Source organism: Camarhynchus parvulus, chromosome 3 (assembly GCF_901933205.1).
Source record: "Camarhynchus parvulus chromosome 3, STF_HiC, whole genome shotgun sequence".
Taxonomy (NCBI): domain Eukaryota; kingdom Metazoa; phylum Chordata; class Aves; order Passeriformes; family Thraupidae; genus Camarhynchus; species Camarhynchus parvulus.
Window position 1 is genome coordinate 61,691,907 of NC_044573.1, and position 22,553 is coordinate 61,714,459.

Below are 22,553 nucleotides of genomic sequence, written 5' to 3' on the forward strand. Positions count from 1 at the left end.
ATGGGTGGTTCACTTTGATCATTCCAACAATATTTATTTCTGTGCCTTGAAAATAATGTTGAAGAAAAAAATTCTCAGACGAATATTTTGCATTCAGAAATCAATTGACACTGTACTTCAGTACAATTATTTATCACAGCTTAATCAAAGTCGCAACTTCAGATTTTCAGTTCATATGAAATGCAGAGAGATGGCTGTCCTTTAAATATTGTAATGAGTTAGATTAGCATTGTAAAAGAGTCTGAAGATGCAATGCACTGTAAGAGTATACATGCACAAAAAGAGCGAGAGTGTTTGTGAGCAAGAGAAACTCACACTTTTCTAGACTGGCCCTGAGAAGTTAAACTCTACATGTCAGTTACAACATCACATAGATGGTAGCAAAACAAAGCCATTTTATACTGTCATAGAGCTTAGAGATAACAAGCTGGCACTTGTGAACAGATTTCTAAAATGAACAGGCATGGTAACTTGTTTCCTCAACCTTCAGTTGAAGGATGACCACTTCAAAGCCAAGTCACCTTCTCAACTCTGTTTTCAAGACTGCTATAATCTGAACTTCCATCTCTCAGCAGGCATCCTACTGGCTGCAAACTACAGTGCTTAAGAAAATTTTCAAATCTACAAGAGCAGGTTCTTAATACTTTATTGTTTGCCACAAACCTTTCATGTAGTAGGCTGCAAAAGATAAGGCAACATGAAGGGCAAAGGATACTTTTGCTTTCCAAACAGTTATCAATAACAGGGGTGGTGCCTCTGAGATACTATACTTAAGGGGAAAAATAATAAAAAAAACCCCACAAAACCTGAGCAATTTTGACCAGAGAGAGAGAGAGAGAGAGAGAGAGAGAATATGTGAGGCCAACAACTCTGCAGACCCCAAGATCCGTGAAGAAGAGGAAGGAGGTTCTCCAAGCACCAGATCAGAGATTCCCTGCAGTCCATAGTGCAAACTATGGTGAAGCAGTTGTGCCCTTGCAGCCCATGGAGGTCCAGGGGGCAGCAGAGCAGTGCAGTCCCTGGAGTGCCGCACTCCCTGGAGGCCCCAGCAGTGCCCAGAGGAGGCTGTAACTGTAGAAACCCTGGAACAGGCTCTTGGCAGGACATGTGGACCCATGGAGACAGGAGCCCACAACAGAGCAGGCTTGCTGGAAGGACTTGTGGCCCCATGGGACAGCCCTATTGGAGCAAGGGGCCTGAGGCCCTGAAGGACTGCACCCCACAGAAGGGACCCACTGGCACAGCTTGTGAAGAACTGCAGCCCATGGGAAGGATTTATGTTGGAGAAGTTGGTGAAGGACTGCCTACCATGGGAGGGACCTCAGGCTGGAGCAAGGGGAAGAGTGAGGAGTCCTCTCCCTGTAGAGGAAGGAGCAACAGAGACAATGTGTGATGAACTAAATGCAGCCACCATTCCCTGTCCTGCTATGCCACAACAGGCAGGGAGGAAGTAGAGAATTTGTCAGGCTTGGAAGAAGGAACGGCTGGGGAAAAAAAGTGCGTTTAGGATTTGCTTTTTATTTCTCATTATCCTACTCTGATTTGACTGGTAATAAATTGAACTAATTCCCCCAAGAGACAGTCTGTTTTGCTCTTGACAGTAACTGGTGAGTGATCTCATCCTGTCCCGATCTCAGCTGGCAAGCCTTTTGTTTTATTTTCTCTCCCCTGTCCAGGAAAGGAGGGAGAGCAATAGAGATACTTTGGTGGGCAACAGGCATCCACAAATTATTACTTATCAGTGTTCCTTAAAGAGAGAATAACTTGTACATGAGTAAACAATCCCATAAGGATATATTTTAAAGATGCTGAGATAGCACCTATCATGCATATAATTACCCATCTGTTTCTACAAATTATATTTAACATAATATTTAATCCCTTCATATAGAAAAGGAAGTCAGGTAGGTATGTATGCTTCAAAATTTTATCAGGAGATGGTATCGAAAAAAAAAGGAAGAAATTAAAAGTAGCCAGGAAACTGTTTTCTGACACATTTCTTCTTTTTTTGACAATATTTACAAATGCTAACATAGGTGAGCAACAGGAAGTAAAAAAAAAATCAAAACTGGAAAAGATCCCTGACTGAGGTGTTTGCCAAAGTTATAAGCAGCCTAAGTTTTACAAATGGCAAACATCATCTTCTGATTAATTTTTATTTGTATAATAAGAGAAATAAAACTAAGACAAGGAAAAGAAAATAAAACAGATGTGATTACAGGAATTATAGCAAGCAGCACAATTCCAATGAAGTAATCATACTTTTTATTACTGGTAGTTTGGATGAAAAACTGAGGCAAGACAGCAAAGCTACTACACTAATGTTTTTGCCAATGAAAACAAAACCATCATGGTGGCTACCAATAACTTCCTTTAATCGCTTGTCAGGCTTCATGGACTGGCAATTGCAATTGAGACTCTATAAACTAAGACTTTCAAAGCTGTCAGAAAGGCATTCAGGTGTCCATTTTGTATTTAAATTTTAGCAAATTTGAGTGACTGAAAACAGAGGCAGCTTTCAAAAACTTGAGTCTTGCCTTCACAAACTCAGAACTGGTCTGCTGAAAGCACATTTGCCTGGGTTAAGACACAGGAAACATGAAGATCACTGACCATTGATAAAACCAGAAAGCACAACACCCATCTGACAGTACCAGAACTGTACTTAGGAAGACTGTAGGTCATAAAGAGATACATTTCAACTGTAAGAGTCTGGGGCTTTTCTTGTGGTGTTAGTGGTGTTTTGGGTTGTTCCCTTTTCGGTCTGGCAGACAGCAGTAAGATTAAAACAAAGCAATCAGATGGGCTGGCAAGAAATAAACCACGTCCTTTTTCTACCTCAGATTCAAAGAAAAGTGCAGCTAAAGAGTAGGATGGGTCAGCAAATGAACTGGTCAGCTCTGTCTGTGGGACACCAGGGATAGAATCATAGAACGCCTGAAGTTGGAAGGAACCTACAAGAATCATGTAAAATATGGGACAGTGATCAACAAAAACACCATTGTGTGCAAAACATTGTCTAGCCACATTTAAAAGAACACCTAGGAAAGATGACTCTAAAAAAAAAAAAATCTTAATTCCAACATCAGAGTATTTTCATCAGGTCTGGACATTGCCGTAAGGAGAAATACTCAAAGGCAAAAGCCCACATTCTGGCAAGGAGTGACACTGCTCTGGGTGCTGCCACCAGCCCTTCCCGTGTGGCATTCCACATCTGAAGGATCTCACACAGTCTGTGGCAGGTGACACGCTCATGGCACTGCCCTGCACAGGGCGTGCAAAGCTAAGAGCATGAGCAGAAAGGAGCAATATTAAGACAATCATCACCCTGTCCATATGAAAACTTATTCAGAATTTCTCCTAAGCACACAGAACTCCAAGTATATTTATTTATTGTTATTGTTGAAACTGACTTAATGTCTCACTGAATAAAATCAGACCATGAGAAGTAACTGAGCAGAAGAAAGCAAGCTTAAGACATTTTCCCCTTGTGAAGCTTTTTTTTAGATAACTACTGATGATGATAGAAAAAAACATAATTTAGAGTGTAAGGAAAAAAAAAAAAAAAACCAAAAAGAAAAAAAGTTAAGCTTGACCTTTTTACCATAACCTTGTTTTCCCAGACAAAGCAACTTGGTGTTGTAGCAACAGTAGTCTTTATAAGGGAACTTCCAGGGACTTTAGCTGATATTTTAATAAGACCTTTTGCTTCATAAAGAGGCTTTTGTCCTGGAGCTTGAATCTACTCTTTTGGTAACAGAGATGATTAATGCAGCTAATCTTTGAACCACTCTACTGAAGAAAAAAATTAAATAAGATCAGTCCTGAAAGGGAAAGCATCAGGGGTTAAGGACTGAGATCCAGTTCTCACTCCTTGATGTCATCATTCTGGGTGAATGACTAAGATTACTTCTACCTGACTCTAAACCACACTAAACAAATTCCCAGAAGAGATCTGTTATTAATATTATTTATGTATCTTATAACTCCATCACAGAAAATTAGTAGAGTGATCCAAAGAGCTGAGTCCAGGCACATTTCTTTAGGGAATTCTTCTATTTTACATAGAGGGAGCTCAGGCATCTTCTTTCTCTGTCTTGTTCTTGGTCTGGGCTGAATAAGAGCTGGATAGCTCCCATTGGTCCTGAGCTGCTGGCAAGGGTACTCACTCTGAAAAGGGCTGAGAAATGAAGACTTCAGCTTCTCAAGAGGGCAAACAAACAGATGTTTTTTTCTTGTGCACATAAACTAACAAGTCATTTACTATATGAAAACTGGGCAGGGCTGCAGCCACCACTATTCCTTCTCCAGACACAACATGACAGAAAGGACCAAGCCTCATCTCAGGGATGACAGAGCAACCTCAGTTCCTGACTCAAGCACGGATTGCAAGTGTGGATCTTAAGCCCATGTAGGCATCTCATGTGTGCAGCGGGTGGTCAATTAAACCCAGCCAGGAAGGGGAATGAGAAACCTTCCACACCCTCAAAATAACCCAGGAGTACTTCTGCCTGCTCTGCATGCCCTGGTCACAGCAGACAAACCCAGCAAGCAGCCCATGTTAGGACCTAAGGCACATCCATGGAACTGATTGAAACAGCTTCCACTATACTGACTATTTCTTAGCTTACCAAGTAGCTAAAGCAGGAAAGTATCCAATCTTTAGGTCTGAGAAGCAGCTAAAATAAGTAAGGACAAGTACAAGAAAGAGAATTAAGGGGGAATGATCTAGCTTAGATGCATCAGTATGATACCAGTAATGCTTCAAGGGAGTTCAGTACGTACTTAAATTTTGATCAAATTTTTTTGGAGATGATTGATAAACTCCAGGAAACAAACAGAAATATATTTAAAGGACTACTGAAATCAAGTTAGGAAAAAGCAAAATTAAAGGCTCATATCAGCCAGAATTAACCCCCCACAAAATCAAAATAACATTAATTATTATACATTCAGCAACTATAAAGCATGTACTGCTTGACAAAAAGTGAAAGGAAAAATGGAAAAGGACATTTATTTTATGTTTTTGTAAGCTAAGTGAGTAAAAAAGCAAAAAATAGCAGGTTTCTTAAGTAGAAGAAACCTGCAAACTATTACCTTGTCTTAGCCAAATGCTCCCTCACTGTGGGTAGTCTTAAAAATACCATAGTTGTCCAGCTGTAATGCATTCTTTCCTCTATCACGTGTCTTGTTTGTGTGGGCTTTAAAAATCAACATTTATACAATTTTTGAATAAAAGTGTCAAATTGACCTTACACAAGGCACCTAACTTATGTTGATTCCTTTATTGTAAAATCTGAGCTGAAGCTTAAATTTTAGTAGAGTTTCTAAATATATTCAATATAACCCATAGAATTTATCACAACTTTTATACTACTGCACTAAGTACTTTTAAGGTTGGGGTTTTTTTTACAAAATGAAGTTTAAATATGTCTGCTGCCTGACAGGGCACATAAGCTAAAAGTATGGGGTTTGTCTACCCCTATTGCTCAAAGACCTGAACTCATTTCTCTGTTAGGTGAATAAGCCATGGGTGATTGGAATTAAAAGAAATGCAGGGTACTTCTCCACCAAAAGGAACATAATTTCTGATGGACAGCAATACTGGTTACTGGCATAATAAAGCCAACTCTGTGGGCATGCAATATCTTGTCCATCCCTCTAGCAACAAAGCTCTCCTTTGCCTGGACTGCAGTCCTAATACCTCTGAAGAATGTCCAGAGATCCCTGGTCAGCAAGATCCAGCAGCAGAAGCCCTCCATCTGTGTTTGGTCCTGGAGATTATATCAGCTCTGAAGAGCAGTTCTATATTTCTGTGTTCCTAGAATGACCCTGAGTCTTGACACCTTCACTCATCACCCAGTTTTTTTTCTTCTGCTCTCCTTCCTTTTTCCTCCAAATTAGCAGTCCAACACTGATAATAATAGTAGGAAGTAGCTGAATGAAGGTCCTTTCTCATTTAATTCAATGACATAAATACGAAACATTTATCATTTACTCAACTTGTAGGTCTGCTAAAGACAAATTCACTCATGACACATGCCACATAAATTCATATTTCTTTCTAATAGACTTCCATTAGTATCAGACTTATCATCCATTCCCCTAAAGTCTTGAGTACCACCCATGCAGCGTAGGAGATTATGATTCTATTCAATTCAATAGGATTCTATTTTAAAAACGCACAGCACACACATTCAGAGCTGTGACTTCATTCAGGCATATTTTCTTAAGCTGCTGTCTCCTTTGTTGCAACACTGAGCTCAAAATGGATATGTAATCCACTGCTTATATGCACCCTCTATTCAACATATTAAGACTCTGCCTGTGCCTAAGCTTCATCTACTTTTCCCCAGAAGCCAAATTTCCCAGCTCAAGTGGTAAAGTTATGTGAGTTTTTCTTTGTAAGTCCCCAATTCTATGACACATTCAGCGTCATCATGTATGCACTGCAGTACACCTGCAGTACCTGACACATCACTGCTTAAAACATTAATTCAGTGTCAAGTATGACATCTTCCCACATCACTGAGACATACGTATTTTCTCCTGTTAGTTAAACACATAAACATACATTTCCTGTATATATATTTACATGCATTGAATAAATATTTCAAACTGACTTGCTTCCTCCAACCTCTTTATCTCATCTGAATCACAAATCCCTGAAAAACTGTTGTCCTTTTTGATTTCAGACCAGTATAAAAAGAGGTTAATCTAGTGGAAAGAAACCTCTCTGAGAATAAATTCCCCAAATTAAAAAACTAGTTCCATCAATGATGTTATTTTCTTTCTTTTCTCTTCCCTCTATCTCTTCTCCCCATTCCTTTACTCCCACATCTCATGGAAGCCGTTACTACAGCAGAGACCAGTTATTTTCCTACCTGCACTTCTTGAACTCAATAAGCCTTACTGTCATTTCATTCACTTATTATCAGGGGATTTTCTTTCACTAAAGGTGCATTTCTTTAAGATGTGCAGTATTTGGGGGAAACAGCTCTGCCTCTTTTTCTCCTGTCATGCTGCAACAGAACTGATATTCCCTCACATGGGGAATGGGAGTAAAGATGATAGTCCAGTGAAATACCGACAGGTGTATTTGGCTATACATTGCCTTGTCACCAAATAGATCACTGACTGACTGCAGCCACGAAAATTCATGCAGACTCAGTAACCTATGAAAGAACCAGAAAGAGTGATTCCATCCAGAAATATTTCATGCTTATTAGTAGCTACTAAGTAAGCGATCCTTGCTGTTTATATAGCTTAGCTTATAGCTCATGGCAGCAGCAGAAGGCAAGCTAATATAAAAAATACCAACTAAGAAGTGGCTCCATGTAACATTTCTTCCTTCCAAGATATTTCAAGGAAGTAAAACAAGTAGGACTTGAGCAGTGAAAATATATGAACAGTGACAAAAAGAATACATGAAAAAAAACCACAGTCACATACTCCATTAGTGCATGTCAGCTCTTGAAAGCAGAGACTCAGACACCATTATGAGGAGATGAACTTTATTAACTCTCTTTTACAGTTTTCCTGTTTGCAATTAATTTACATACATCTTATTGCATGAGTAAACCTCAAGAAACAGTGAATAGCCGCTTTTTTGTGTGTTTTTTTCCTTGATGTATTCTGCAGATCCATAAGGAGATAATATAACTTTTAAAAAATCTAGTTATGGCAGAGCACATGCTTGTCAAGAAGATGGGGCCTGACTCTTTTCAGTGATGCCCAGTGACAGGACAAGGGGCAACATGAACAAACTGAAATATACGAAGTTCCACCTGAACATGAAGAAAAACTTCTTTACTTTGAGGGTGTCAGAGCTCTGGAACAGGCAGCCCAGAGAGATTATGAAACCCTGTCTGAATATGATCCTGTGCAAGCTGCTCTAGGTGAGGCTGCTTTAGCAGGAGGGTTGGACTATGCAGATGGAGAAATCATCTCCAGAGATCCCTTCAACCCCAAGCATTCTGTGAGTCTGTGAAATACAAAAGGGGGTAAAGAGAAAGGGGGCAAAAAAGAAAAAAAAATTATCCATATTTTAACTTATTTTATATTCAGCACCAAGCATACATCAAATGTGCAGGGGAGCAGAAAAAGCACAAGTATTCTGTGGATTCCAGACACCTGCTTTATGACTCAATATTCTATACCAAGCTCATGGAGATACTTGTTCTTTCAGAGCGTGATTTAAAGCACCTAAGTAAAGTTTCTAAATGCTAACAAAGAGTAGTGAATTCCCCCTAGAGACACCTGCCTGCCTCCATCATCCTGAAAGGCAGCCTAGGCACTAAGGTAGGTACCTGGAGGGAATTCCTCTCAGATGCTTGCATGCATGGAAGAGTATGGCAGCAAATAAAGCAAGCAGTACAGAAAATGACACAGATCTCCAATAAGGTGCACTAGAAATACTTACTTTAAGATTATACTAGCTGACTAGTGAAAGACAGTGATGACCCACCCTTAAAAGGAAGGAAGTACCTTGTATTACTTCTGCAAGCATAGGGAGACTGTGTAGACACAAGAAGAAAGGTTTTAGAAAATACGTGTATTTTCTAAACTTGTACCTGAATTTTTCAAGTATGAGTAGTCTTCTTAGAAGGACTCCACAGATGCATCTTCCAGTGATCATTTTGAAAATGCTTCCCCTTTCCAAGGCCAACTTCCTTGCAGTAGCAGTACTCAGTCTGCAGGGTACCCAGTAAAACCACTACAGCATAAAACATTCTTCTTCAAGAAATTAGTAAGCTAATGATGTCCAAGCAAATATTTATTTTCTTACACTACAGGAACATTATCTGAAATATGGAATTTTCTAACATGTTTTTAATCAAAAATTAGGATGGTCTAACATTCCCAAAGCATTAATGTGGAGACAAAGTGTGGAACAAAAATCTAGGGTAAAGCTATGTGCAACTATGCACAAGATGTGCCAATCAGAAATATCTACGTAAATTCGTAAACAAATTTTCAGCTCACCAACAGCTCCTGCTGAGACAATTATTGATCAATATTCTGTCAAGTATAACATAATTCTAGAGATTTATTTTCCTTATCCCTCACTTTAACCTAAGACCTGCTGAATTTCAATTGAAGTAAATACATGATCTTTACCTTTTTGACCTTTAATAAAATTCACTAAGCACATTTTATCTCTATCAAATTTGATGTTCTAAAGAGATTTTGGTGGCTATGTTTGTATAGCGACCTTATATAAGTCCTAGGATGGCTATGATGTAGAGGTTCCTCATAAATGTAATTTGACACTTTATATGGAAACACTCCTGGAAGATTAATCATTCCTTCGCTCAGCAAGCATGTCTCAGCACACTCCTTAACAAATTTCATATCTACAAGATAAATGGGATAAAAGCTCTAGGTTACAACACACCACTAAAGAAGACCAAAGACAATGCAGCGCAAGAGTCTCGGGTCTCTGCACGAGCACAAACTTTCTCCTTCACCTTTCTGCTGGAATATGTGGGTACAAAATGGGCGCAATTCACTGTGAAATAATTTTACACTGTAAGAGTGCAATTCAGTGGCTATCATTGCACTGAAGTATGAAGGATGCCAGCATGGCTCGGTCCCCTGGATGCCACCATTCACAGCTTACATGGAGGACATTGAATGTGTCTGCACCACAGGGCACTGCCAATGCAGGGAGACATCTCTGAGAGCAGAAAAAAAATCTTGCCCTAAATTGTGCGGGTGGGCCTAGGGTGCAGAGATTAGAGTCATGTTCTCATGAAATCTGTAGAGGCAAAAAAATGAGGTTGGCATCTCGTTATGAGAGACATACCTTCCAAATTGCCTCAGAGAGGGCTGTTCTGAAGTGCTCCTCTGGCACCTGTTGGTATCACCAGCTTTCACTCGTTAATATATCTCATACAAAAAAAAAAAAGATAATAAAGTTATTAAAGTTTACTACTGACACACAGCTTCATGCTGATGAATGCTTATCCCTTTGATCCTACCACTGGTCACCACAGGGGAGAGATCAGTGCCTGCTCCTCCTCCTCCCCTGACAAGGAAGCAGCTATGAGGTCCCCCCTCAGTCTCCTCTGGGCTGAACAGACCAAGTCACCTCAACCGCTTTCATATGGCCTCACCTCAAGGCCCTTCACCATTTTAGGCCCTCCTTTGGATGCTCTCTAATAGATTTATATCTTTCTTGTATTGTAGTGCCAAAAATACAATATTCAAGCCGAGGCTACGCCAGTGCAGAGTAGAGTGGGACAATCTGCTCCCTGGGCAGGTTGGTGATGCTGTGCCTGATACATCCCAGGGCACAGCTGGGTGTGCCCTGCCAGGGCACTGCTGACTCATGCTAAACTTGCCACTGACCAGGACACCAGGTCCTTTCTGTGGGGCTGCTCTTCAGTGTCTCATTCCCCACCCTGTATATATATCCAGGGTTGCCCCATCCCAGGTTCAGAATCTGGCACTGGTACTTGTTACGCTTCATACAGCTGGTGAGTGCCCGGCCCTCTAATTCGCCAAGGTCTCTCTGCAGGGACTCTGCTTTCAAGGGAGTCAACAGCTTCACCCAATTCAGCATCATTGTGCTCATGCTGAACATCAAAGCAGCTGGAACCTTTAGCACAGCCATTTTCCAGAGAGCTCAAAATGAAAGGTAGCAGTGAACTTACTGTAAGTCTAGGTTTTCTAATTCATATAAAAACGTACTAGCAGTTTGTCAAAAGTCAGCTATTTTTAAATGGCATAAGCATAAAAGGAAATGTCAAATATTAACTGTTCAATCCATTCATCACTGTAGCTTTGTATCTTGTCTGAAATTAGTAAGGAAACTGTCTGGAATAGATGCTGCAGTTTCAAGATGAATAATTTCCACCTTCCAAAAAAAGTCAGGGTTTGTGCTCACCAAGAAATCTAATTTGTCACCCCAAGTAGTGCACAATTTCCAATTTACTCAAATTTTGAAAAGCAAACAAAAAACAAAAGAGAAACTTGCATGAACATAGAAGCATGTGTTTACATTCCCTAGGCCAGTCTGGGTTGCCTACCAGGCAGCTCTGAGCCGAGAGAAGCAAGTGCTTACAGATTTGCATATGCAGCACATTACAACAGCTAAAATGCCAAGAGGTGGTTCTTGAGAATATGTTCTTGGGCTTGCCATGGTCAATAAACCTTGCTGTTCACTGCAAATGGTTTTCTCCAGCTGAGTTTACATTAGTTCTTAACAGCATTATGATGGCACTGTGCCATTGCTATGTTCTTTGTTCCAATTCAGTCCATTTCTCAGCAGAAGTGACAGCAACCAAAGCATCATTACAGCATCTGAGTAACTTTGGAAAAACCTGCTGGTCACTCTTTTTCTTTTAATCCTGATGGGATTAAAGAGAGACCTAGGAGTAACCACAAAATGCTTACAAATTGGAAATATCTCCTGCGCACCAAGCTTCCTCGGACTGCTCTTGGGCTGATGGGGTTCTGAATACCTGGCCTTCTAGTGAAGACACTCAGCAGGACACTGAAAGACTCAGATGTTGTGCATTTTGACAGTGCCTTTCTCACCTTGTTAAAAGGGCCAGCTAATAATTGCTGGAAGTTTGAAACCTCCTTACAGGCAATGAACTCTGAACAAGCAACTGAATAGTTGCAGATCTGTCACTATTTCATTCCTGGTTTTATGCCTAAGTTATTTAACTGAAACCACGAGAACTCCAGCATCCTCTGTTGGTAAAATGAAGAGGAGGGTTATACTCACAACTCCTATTATCATCAGTGGTAGTTACTTACACGTGCTGGGCAGAGAAGAGCAGCTGTCCTCTAATAAGGTGCTAGTCATGACAAATATAATACTGATATGGGACCTACATAATTTTCTTTAAAAGCACACTGCAAAAGCAAGAATGATTGCAAATGACAGGAAGCAGGAAAAAAACCCCAACATTCTCCCATGGTTTTTTAATTTCAGTTTGCAAAGAACAGCACATTTCTGCAGCAAATAGAGCTTACTAAACCAGCTGCCTTTTGTTATTATCCTTATGCCTATCTGTGATATTATACAACAGATACCACTTTATTGGTGTCCATAAATAACTTTTATTATGCATGTGAAACAGCACAGTTCAGCACGTTGCACAACAGACATTTCTTCCAGTCACTGAAGCCAATAACTTTACTTCCATACCTGCCACTATGACCCCCACCACTGGGTTATGGCTTTCATTTACAAAAAAAGAAAGAAAAAACAAAAAATATTGTACCAGACAGTAGGCCCTCTAAACAGTTTGCAATGTTGCCAGGACCAGAAATAGGCATTATTAGGAATATTGCTAACACTGCATCCAACTCCAATTTGTTGTGAGCTTCCTTCTAGAAGTACCAAATTTACTGCCAGCTCCACACTCAGAAAAGCCCATCTGATAAAATCCAAGACAGTGAACTCTGTTTTCAGGATACACTGAAGCCCATATCTTATGTTAACACAACCAGTGCCATCATCTGGCTTGTTACCAAGCTGCTGTCACTGCCTGTGACTGCTGCAAGTGTCAAAGAAAATAAAAGCTAACCGGCCTCAAGGGCATGAAATAGGCATGGACAAAACTTAAGTGTAAATTAAAAAGAAAAGACAGGGAAAAGGTAAAATCAATTTTATAACTTTTTTATAACAATTTTATAACAAAAATAATATCCAAATTCTATATTGTATTTTATTCAGTCAAGCCTCTTACTGTTTTGCTTTCCTTTAGCCGTTAATGTTTTAATTTGTTTTAATGCTATTTGCTCTGCCAATTTGAACAGTGATGTAATGACATATGACTCCCTCATACCCAGTGGTACTCACAGCACCTTTGTCACTGGTGGCTCAAGAGCATAATGAACAGTATCTTGAGTTTAATGTATTTGTGGCTTTGTGAAGGCAGCAATGACACAGAACGGGTTTTTTTCTCCTTTTGTTTCTGTGCTCTGTAATAGAACACCCTGCCACAAAGACTGTGACCAGAGCATAATGAAAAAGCCATTGTCAGTCATGGCAAAAATTTGCAAACTTTACATTTTGTTTAATTATTGAAGAATGGCTTTTCAAAGAGACATGCATTGTTCTAAAGAGGCATCACAGCATCTATCTTCCTCTCCTCACAAAAGCTTTTTATCTTCAAACAAGAGGAATATACTTGTTGAGGGCCAATTACTAGTCTGTCTATGAAGAAGTTTAAAGGAATTTTTAATTAGCAAATTGACCCATACTATGAGTCACCTGGAGAAGAAGGACATCATTTCCTAAGACAGTTAAGCTTTCTGACACAAATATTAGTCAGTACCTTAGATTCAAGACCCTCTAGCTCTTAATACCACCTTGTTCTTGTACACCAATTTAATTCACTACTGCAGCATCACTCAGAATGACAGTAAATGCTACTCAAGGTGAACAGGGGCAACCCTCTGACCCTTGTTCTAGGCCTCTAGCATGACTTCCATTCATCCAGAAGAAATGTTATGCATCACTCAATTACGTTCTGCTTGAATTCTAAAAAAAGAGTTTGACAGTCTATCTAATCTTCTTTAGTACAAATATATCATCAAAAATAAGCAGGCTTAACTGTATAATGAGGTTAATAAAGGTGCATGCAGAAGAGAGGCCTATACAGTCAATGAAAAGAGGCAGCCACTTCCAGAAGTTGGTTCAAAGCCTATTCATCACATGTTTGAATGAGATAGCATGAGTCACGTTCCCACTACCTACAAATGGTGCTGCATTTTTTGCCTTCTGAAAGGTGATGTAATGTATAAACATGACAGGCATCATCATTTCAACATACCTCTTAGAAATAATAGAATTAACCTCTCATGCTGCTTTCTGTAGCAAACTCCACTAATGAGAGAATTCCTTCATAAGAAGAGTGAGGGGAAAGCCAGAACTCAATCTGTTATGGTATGAATATAGAATATGACAGACTTTTCTTATTCCCATTCACACAACTGGTAACTTGCCAGTTACATGTAACTGGTGATTTTCCACCAGAGATACTGCCTAAGATTCCAAATACAAAAAAAAAAAATACCCCCCCCACACACACTGCCACCCCAAACTCTAATATTAGAAACCTATTTTTTCAAACAACATAAGAAAATATGAGATTCATTTATGTCCAATACATGTGGTTTTTTACTGTTTTCAGCAATCAGTATAATAATCAGCATTTCCTACATATGTTACATCATTATGTAGGCAGCAGAGAAGCAAGTTGCCTGTAAAGATTCACCTTAATCCAAGCATCAGTGAGAGATATTTTCAGGGTATCTAGAAACATGTAAACGTTTAAGTAGGAATCAGCAGATCTCCAAACTGATAAACATTTCTCATAAGTTATGTATGAATTAAAATCAAGTTTTTATTAAAAATGCATAAGTATGATCTGTGGTGAATAGAACCATTAGCTATGCATGTTTACTCTTTAGTGAACACAGAAATCAGTAATATTTCTTCTAAATGTCATTTCCATCAGAGGGTTATAGAATGATAAAATGCTTAAACGATTCTCAGATGCCATCCAGCTGGTACATGTACAACTGGGGAGAGGATATAAAATAATGAACTGTGAAATGTTTATTTGCCACAGGGGCAAGAAAATGTCATTTCAACTATTGCACCCATTCTACTTTACAAGTCAGGTGGCACTTAACAGTCCCTCACTTTCACTCACCGTGATAAAACAAATAAACAAAGGCTAATCTGGATGATAATAAACTATCTGATTCTTTAAAGTTATGACATTTTCAGCACACTCTTTCTGATCGCACATTATTTACAATGCTCCCTGTCTTCTTCACTCCTGTTGGAAGCTACAGAAAAATCATCCAAACCCCAAAGTGAGCATAAATTGGTTTTATCCATGTGATTTTAGCATCATATTTTAGGGGATCGTAAGGGAGGATGCACAATGGCTGACATTGTTCTAGAAGCAGGCTCCTTAATTTTTCTTCATAGTCAATGAAGACACAAATACTTTTCCAAAACAGCATTGCTCAATCTGTAGATCACAGTTGTCCTTAAAATCAAACATTCCTCACCAAAATAACAAGTGAAAATGCAAGAGTAAGGAAAATATAAATAAGTACTGTGAATGAGTAACATCATACAAGGGTCTGTGATTTTTTTTTCTCTCCCACTCCCAAAAAGCCTACATTAGCTGAAAGACCACTTTACTTAAGGCACAATTCTAATGGTCACCTTAAGCCAAGAAACAACATTAGGCAATCTGACCTATCCCCTGGTGGACTCGCTCTTCTGATTGCAGGGAAGCCTAGAGAGATTATTCTGATTTAGTCAGATCATCAATAGTCTTGTCCTCATCCAAATTTGAAAGTACTCACTATTATTATTCTCCATAAAATGTCATTTGAATTCAGAACCTTAAATGAAATCCTGTAAAATTCAAAATTTCTGACATACCTTTTACAAAATACTACTGGGATCTGCTGTCTCTTTTGTCATTTTCCACCTGGGATAACCTCTTGAGCTCAGTGGGACAATGGGACCAAAACTGAAGTCTGGAGTGTACTGGGATACACAATAACTCACTGACATCAGCCTCCAGAGCAAACACTGAATCTCACCAGTCCCTAAGCTCAGGGGAGTTTCTAAAAACATCATGCTAAATAAAACTGGATGTTGACATCTGTGTCATCAAATGCACCAAAATATTGAGAAGACCCATATGGATTTAATTCATTTCTGGAACAACTCATCAAGTACTTGTTTTCACACCTTATCTGCTGCACTTTGCACCGCAGTGTACATTCTCATGGCCCAGCCTGGGACAGTAGTCACTACCATCTTAAAACATTATGTTTCTGTTTTCAACCACAGAACCTGCTCCTTTCTGTTGACTACAAAATGAGGTATTTCCCTTCACTGACTACAGACTGACTAGAAGGAAACTTTGGAGTATTTTTAAAATGCTTACTTAGTGCTTTTTGTAAAGCAACAGAAAAACAAAACAAAACAAAACAAGAAAAACCCCAAAAATAAAACCATACCACCACTCATTGTTCAAGGTACTAGCTCAAATCTCTGACAATATGAAATTAATTCCTACTGTCACAAATTTTCCCCATGGCTACACAAAAAGAGTAACGTTGCTAGATATTCTAGGTGCCTATAACCAGTAGTTCAATCAACTTCGATCTATTTAAACCTTTCCTTCCTACCAAACTCTATAGTATCAGAATGTTGAGTCTGCTAACTGAACTCTAAAGGAGCTTCAAAACACAGTGAATTAAAACTTTTATCCAGCTGGTTTTAAATCTTTTACCCCTGTAACTTAACACAACACACTCCACTTTTCTTAAAGTGCATAACCAGTTACTCATTATTATTCATTCACACTTCTACAAAAAATAACACTGTCCCATTCTCAGCAAATGTCAAGCCACTAAAATTAAATTATATAATGAACTGTTACCTCAGGCATCCATTTTTTTTGCACTCACCACCCCTTTTGAGCTCAAGTTATAAGGAACAAAAAGTTTGGTTATGAACCCTTGGTATTTTATCTCAAAACCAGACATTTATAAAAGTGCTTATTTTTCTACAAAGGTCTCCCAAACTTAAAAACATTACTGCATGCTTTCTCATGACAAGAGATGTTAGCTCTCTGAATTCATAACCAAGTTTCTGGTGTATCTATTTCCAGCAACACCTCAAAATCTACTCCTTAGTGTTATACAATAGCTCTCAAACACACATCTGCTGAAAGTCTGCTATTCACAGACTGTTTCCTTTTCATTGCTAGTAGGATCACATGTTTTTGGATACAATGAAACTTTTACTTTCCTATCAAATCTGAAACAAAGCAACTTTAAAGAAGGAAAACAAAACAGGACTTTAAAGAAGGGACAGATGCAAGTTGTTGACATGGTCACAATTTTAAAAGTAGCACCTAAGTATTACCCAAAACTGAACCAATCTTTCTATTCTTTGCAGATTGATAAAACTACAGATCCACAGGCTTAGTGCAGTAACATCACTTCCCATTCCACGTGAAAAGCCCACGTTTTTCATTTCCCTTTTGCTAGCAGAAAATGTAGGAACATGTACATGTCATCAGAATTTTCCACTGCAGAGACACTTCTCTCCTAAAGCTGCTATAGAAAACCACTGGCAGCGGTGACAATGAAACACAATCAAAACACACATGCAAAAAGAAAAAACCTCTCCCCCAAACCCAGCAATTAAAAGCAAAGTCCCAAAATTTCACTACTGCTTCCCATTAACAAAAATGAAAAAAGAAAAAGACATTCTACATTCACCAGTTATGTAGTCTGGTGTCCTATGGCAAAGTACCCTGACATTATGCATGGTGTAAGACCCTATATTAACAAAAATATATTCTTTATTGCATAATACTTCAGGATAGCTAATTCTAAAGAATATCCACTGTGATCCCACTAGAGCTCTCAGTGGGAACTGAGCTCTAATCCAGCAAACTTCACTCTCTGAAAGTCCTGAGAATTAAACCTCCAAACTGTTAAAACATGAGGTTTTCTCCAAGTAAGAATATTCACGATATTAAACTGTATTAAACCTTGCAGCTAGATCTGTGATACAGACTAGAGCCTGTCATGATCACCATTCCAGAATGAGCACAAGAATGTTTGCTATTCATATTTTAAAAAGGCAAACCTAAACTTGACAGGGCCTATCGTTAAGGCAGACTTTTCCCCCAAGTATCATACTCTGTTCTCTTTAGTTACATGTGCTGATTTTTAATAATGCAAGGGAGAATTGGAAGAGTACAAGGAACTCTTCAGTCTTATATTAAGTGTGCAATATTGATTATGGACATCTCTCATGACACCTCTTGTCATAGAAGAAATATGGTAAATACTTCTTTCCATACTAGTTTGTATGTAATTCATTTCCTGGGTTCCACCACTCTACCTGCTGCAGTTCAAATATGTATCCTCATGTCCAACAAGCAATTAAGTATGTATTTATGGACACCAGTATCACAGTTAAGTATAGAAATTACCTCAGCTGAAAGAGTTTTTGAAACAAAGTATTTTAATTTTCTCTTAAGTAGCATTATTCATTTGCGGAAAAGGACAGAACGAGGACATTCTATACAAACCATTTGCATTTTGATCATTCTTTTCGTTAGCTCAAAAGAGCTGGCCTCTTAGCAAACCAACCAAATCTGGATATCTTCTTTGTTCTGCTTGGCCAGCATGACAGACTTGGACAGTGGCTTCAGCCAGACCTGGAACAGGATGAGCTCAGAAAGAGTCACCATAAGCTTGTGTGCTTATAGCCCCAACTGTGAAGTGTCAGCAAGAGGAAGGAGAGACTATACTGGTGCTTGTGAAAGACAACGCCTTTCAGAGATTCAGATAATGTATTTGCATTATAATACATACTTCTTTAGAGCATCAGATGGAGTACCTCACAACCACTAACTGACCCTTTGCATATATATATTTTATATATATTATATATATATAGTTTACAAATTTTGTATGGTTTTAATACTTAGTTGGAATATCTGAACTGCAATATAGTTTACTTTAAAAAGAAAGAGGAAGAAAAGAAAAACAACAGGCAGAACAGGCAAATTTTACAGAAATATTTATATAAATGAGTTCAGTAAATTCAGATGGAAACTGAGAGAAGGGAGAGTAAAAGCTGAATTATCTGTTATCTAATTTGCTTGGTGGGAGTATGGCAATCTTTGTCTGATAGTAAGAAACAATAAGGCAATGATTACTAGGGACTTAAAGTTTTCTTAGGAAATACTGTCCTTTCTCATCACTGCACTTGGGGGGGAGACCTTCTAAGTAGAAAACATGCTGTACTTTTTCTTGTTTTGTCATACTCCAACTTTTCCCAAGCAGCAACAATGGGAAAGAAGAAAGTTTCAAACTGGTTTCTGCAGGGCTCTTGAAAACTTCTAGAAAGCAAAATAATTGCGGCAGTTTCACCTTTGCTGCTTTTTCTATTAAAAATACTAGGCAACAAGACATTAGTGCTACTGTTGCACGCTGTTAATAGAAAAGGAAACACCCAAAAATAAAGAGATTTAAAGGACAAAATGAAATAGCGGAGAAGTCTTTTATTGCAACCAGTACAGTTACCATACAACAAAAACCACCAGAGCCCCTGTGCTGAAGGTTCTCTTCAGAAGGTCAGAAGGGAAATGAGCAAAAGAGACCACAACTAGTATCTATTATATATATATATATATATTTTTTTTTATATATATGGAGAGAGAGAGAGATAACAAATTTTGTATACAGAAGGCAATGCCTTGCTCCTAACATGAGCAAAATTAGCTTTTACTTGCTGCTAATTTTTCTCATTGGCTAGAAATGCAGAGGAAAATGAGCTGTCAAAGGTTGTTTTCCATAGTACAAATGAGAGCACAAACAGTGAGGTATATGTATGTTAATAAGCAGAGAGCAATGATCAGAATGCCCCTGAGAGCAGAAGCATTCCTTGAGGTTTCTGATAATCTGATGGTATATAGTATGTTGCCTTAACTATGAGCACTTAAAATGCATTTATGAAAATAATTCTGCTTGTGCAGGGTCTCTCAAGCTAATGCAGCTCTACTCCTGCACCAGTGTCTGAAACAACCCCCTTTTTACCCATTTGTGACATCTACACCATTTATGTATGTACAATATGCAACAGATTCTCTAATGAACTGCAGTATTCCACAATACTGTTCATTGTGCAGTGCCTACAAAGACCAATTAGATTACCACACCCTAGCTTCGTAGAGATGGAAGAACATATTTACATTTAAAAAAACAAAGAAACCTTTCTTCTTACCAACTTTTTCCTCAAAACAAAAGTATACTTTCTACTTAAATATAACCATTTTAAAACTGAATCCCAGGTACCAGTAACACAAAATCTTCACACTTAAAGCTTTATACTTTTTTTTTAAGTGTGGTTATCAGTGTGAAAATGCTTCCCACACTCATCTCCTCAGGCCAGATAACTACTAGATCCTTTATTTTTGATTTGCATCTTCATTAATGTGGCTGATAATTCCAGGATGAATCTTGACAGCATTTGCTCCTTTAAGTAGTCTTTACCTAAAAAAGTACTGACAACCAACTAATCACCCTTGGGCCTGCTGAGGAGAGTTAAATCTCCTAGACTTAAAACTCATAACCTATTCCCATCTGATGATATATGGCACATGAAGGAATATGACACGTGATTTTAATAAAATGTGTATTTTTTTCCATTCTGTCTCCTTTTTCTCATTTACATGATTACTCCTGCTTTTAACCTATCTAAATGTCATGACACAGGCCAAGTGTGATTCAGAAGTTTTCACTGCTGTTAGTACATCCTTTTCTTGCCCAATAAAAATTTTCAAGTTGGCTTTCAGTTTATGATTCTTTTAAAAATTTCCTTAAGGTACTCCAGAAAACAGTATTTATTTTTAAAAAAATATGTTTATTTGACCCTCTAGTTTTACAATCAGTTGTAGGAAGCTTCATGTAGAAAATAATGCTACAGTTCTGATTAGCTTACCTGTTCATCCACCTGCTGAAACATTTCTACAGGGCATTTCTGTTGATGTTTTCATGAGTTCTGCATGTATTTTTTGTCACCATGAGTTAGCAAATATGCTTTCCTTCCCAGACTTTCAAAAAAATAACAATTTAACATCTTAGCACGTGACCTCCTGGTTGTTAAATGCATTAAAAAAAAAAAGAAAAAAAAAAAGCTCTGCAAGAGGTACAATTTAGACCATTTTTGTCCCCTTTGAAAAAAAAAAAAAGAAAAAAAAGTATGCTTCTGAAACTTAAATGGATCTGAAGAACTTCAAACATTAATTTTATGTTTCCAAATTGCTGGAAAAGGCTACATTCCTACCATTCCACTCAAGATTCACTCTATTACTACTATTCAAGATTCCTTTTTAGACAACATACATGAATAAATCATGTCTGATAAGATACATCCAGTTACAAAGAATTAAATAACTTAGGTGGGGAACAGCATATACAAATAAAATGTGTTCCAGAATACAAAATTATTAAGGACGGATGACAACTGATGAAAAGATCACAAGCATTTCGAATTTCTGATCTGCTAACACATCTTTCTTTCTTACGAACTGTTTTACTGATTTGGTTCCTGAAATTATTATTTTTCTTCTTTTGTAGTTCTCTTAGTACCTGCCTCCAGGAAAGAAATTGGCAACAATGCTGGTTGCTATTCACACTGACTTACACTTTCTCAGCAAAACTATTCACTAAGAGGTAGAGGGATGGAGTAACATGAAATATTTCATTTCTGCCATAAGGTTAACTGCTTAAAAAAGGTGCTTCCAGCACCTGTTCTGGCAGCACATGAACGTTCAAAATAATGAGAGTAAGAAATGGGGCATATTACATTGATAATTGCATCCAAATCCACAGGAATTCTTACATCATGTATCTGATTCCACAACAATGAAATAACCTATTGTATACATTACAGAAAGGGACATGAGTTTCTTAACTTTAACCCCAGTCTCTTTCAAAGTGCCACAATACAATTGCACAGCCTAACCATCTTGCTAAGCAGATCTATTTTTAGGCAGCTTCTTTGTTATTGTATCTCAGTGCCTACTTTTTAAACTCAATCTAGTTTCGCTGGTAGCTGAGCTTACAAGTGCTGCCACATGTATCCTCCAAAGGTAAATATAAATATATGGCTGAGTTCTGTAGCAACATAATGACACAGTGTTAAAATACACTGGACAACAAGTCGGAAAGAAAACAAACAAAAAAACGCCCACATCTGCAGAACAGCTCAGTCGTGACAACTTCACACAGAAACACACCTGTATGGCAAACTGTGCGCAAGCTGCGCATCACCCCTGACACGCGTCTCTGCCTTACACAGGGCCAGTCAAAGGAAGCCAGGTACCAACTTGACTCAACGCTCGGGAGAACTGCCCGAGTTTATTAACTCCGCCGTGCGCCCCCCGCAGAGTCCCCGCCAAACTACCTGTAACACAGCCCCAATTTCCCACCCTGCCGCCTCGCTCGCATTCCCATGCCGGCCCTCCCGGCCCCTCCTCGCCCAAAGCGCGGCCGCTGCCTTCCCACCCTGCCCCACCCCGAGCCCCCGCTCCGGGCAGCGGGGGAGCCGCCCCGCCGCCCCCTCCTTCCCTCCCGCCTTCCTTCCTCCCCTCCTCCGCGGGCCGCCCCCGCCGCCACTCACCAGCTGCGCGCCGCACACGGCCACCAGCGTGCACCGGCCGCTGCAATAGCCCATGGCTCCCGGCACCCCGCGCCGCCGTCCCGCGCCGCGCCCACTCAGGCGGCGGGAGAGCACCGCCCGGCCGCCGCCCGGCTCCCGCCTGCCGCCGGCGCTCCCCAGCCCGGGACCCGCATGGGGGCGCGCCCGCCGCCCGCCCGCCCTCAGCCGCGGCCGCAGCGCCCGCCGCCTCGGCGGTCGCGGGCAGCGGGGCCGGCCGCCCCCGCGGAGGGCGGCAGCGCCGGGGGGAGGGCGGCGGCAGGTGCCTGCAGGAGCAGCCGCGCTCTGCCGCGCAGCCCCAGAGGCA

The 22,553-nt window shown here is 39.5% G+C and overlaps 1 protein-coding gene across 3 annotated transcripts in view; it reads right to left on the reverse strand.

Moving 5' to 3' along the window:
• NKAIN2 (sodium/potassium transporting ATPase interacting 2) overlaps nucleotides 1-22,325 on the reverse strand; it is a 517,183-nt gene extending 494,858 nt beyond the window's left edge. For all 3 annotated transcript variants that reach the window (XM_030944619.1, XM_030944620.1, XM_030944618.1), the window contains exon 1: nucleotides 22,211-22,325. In XM_030944619.1, coding sequence (XP_030800479.1) covers nucleotides 22,211-22,264 — 54 coding nt within the window. In that variant the 5' untranslated portion in view covers nucleotides 22,265-22,325. The remainder of the gene's footprint in view (nucleotides 1-22,210) is intronic.
• Between the last annotated feature and the right edge of the window lie 228 nt (nucleotides 22,326-22,553).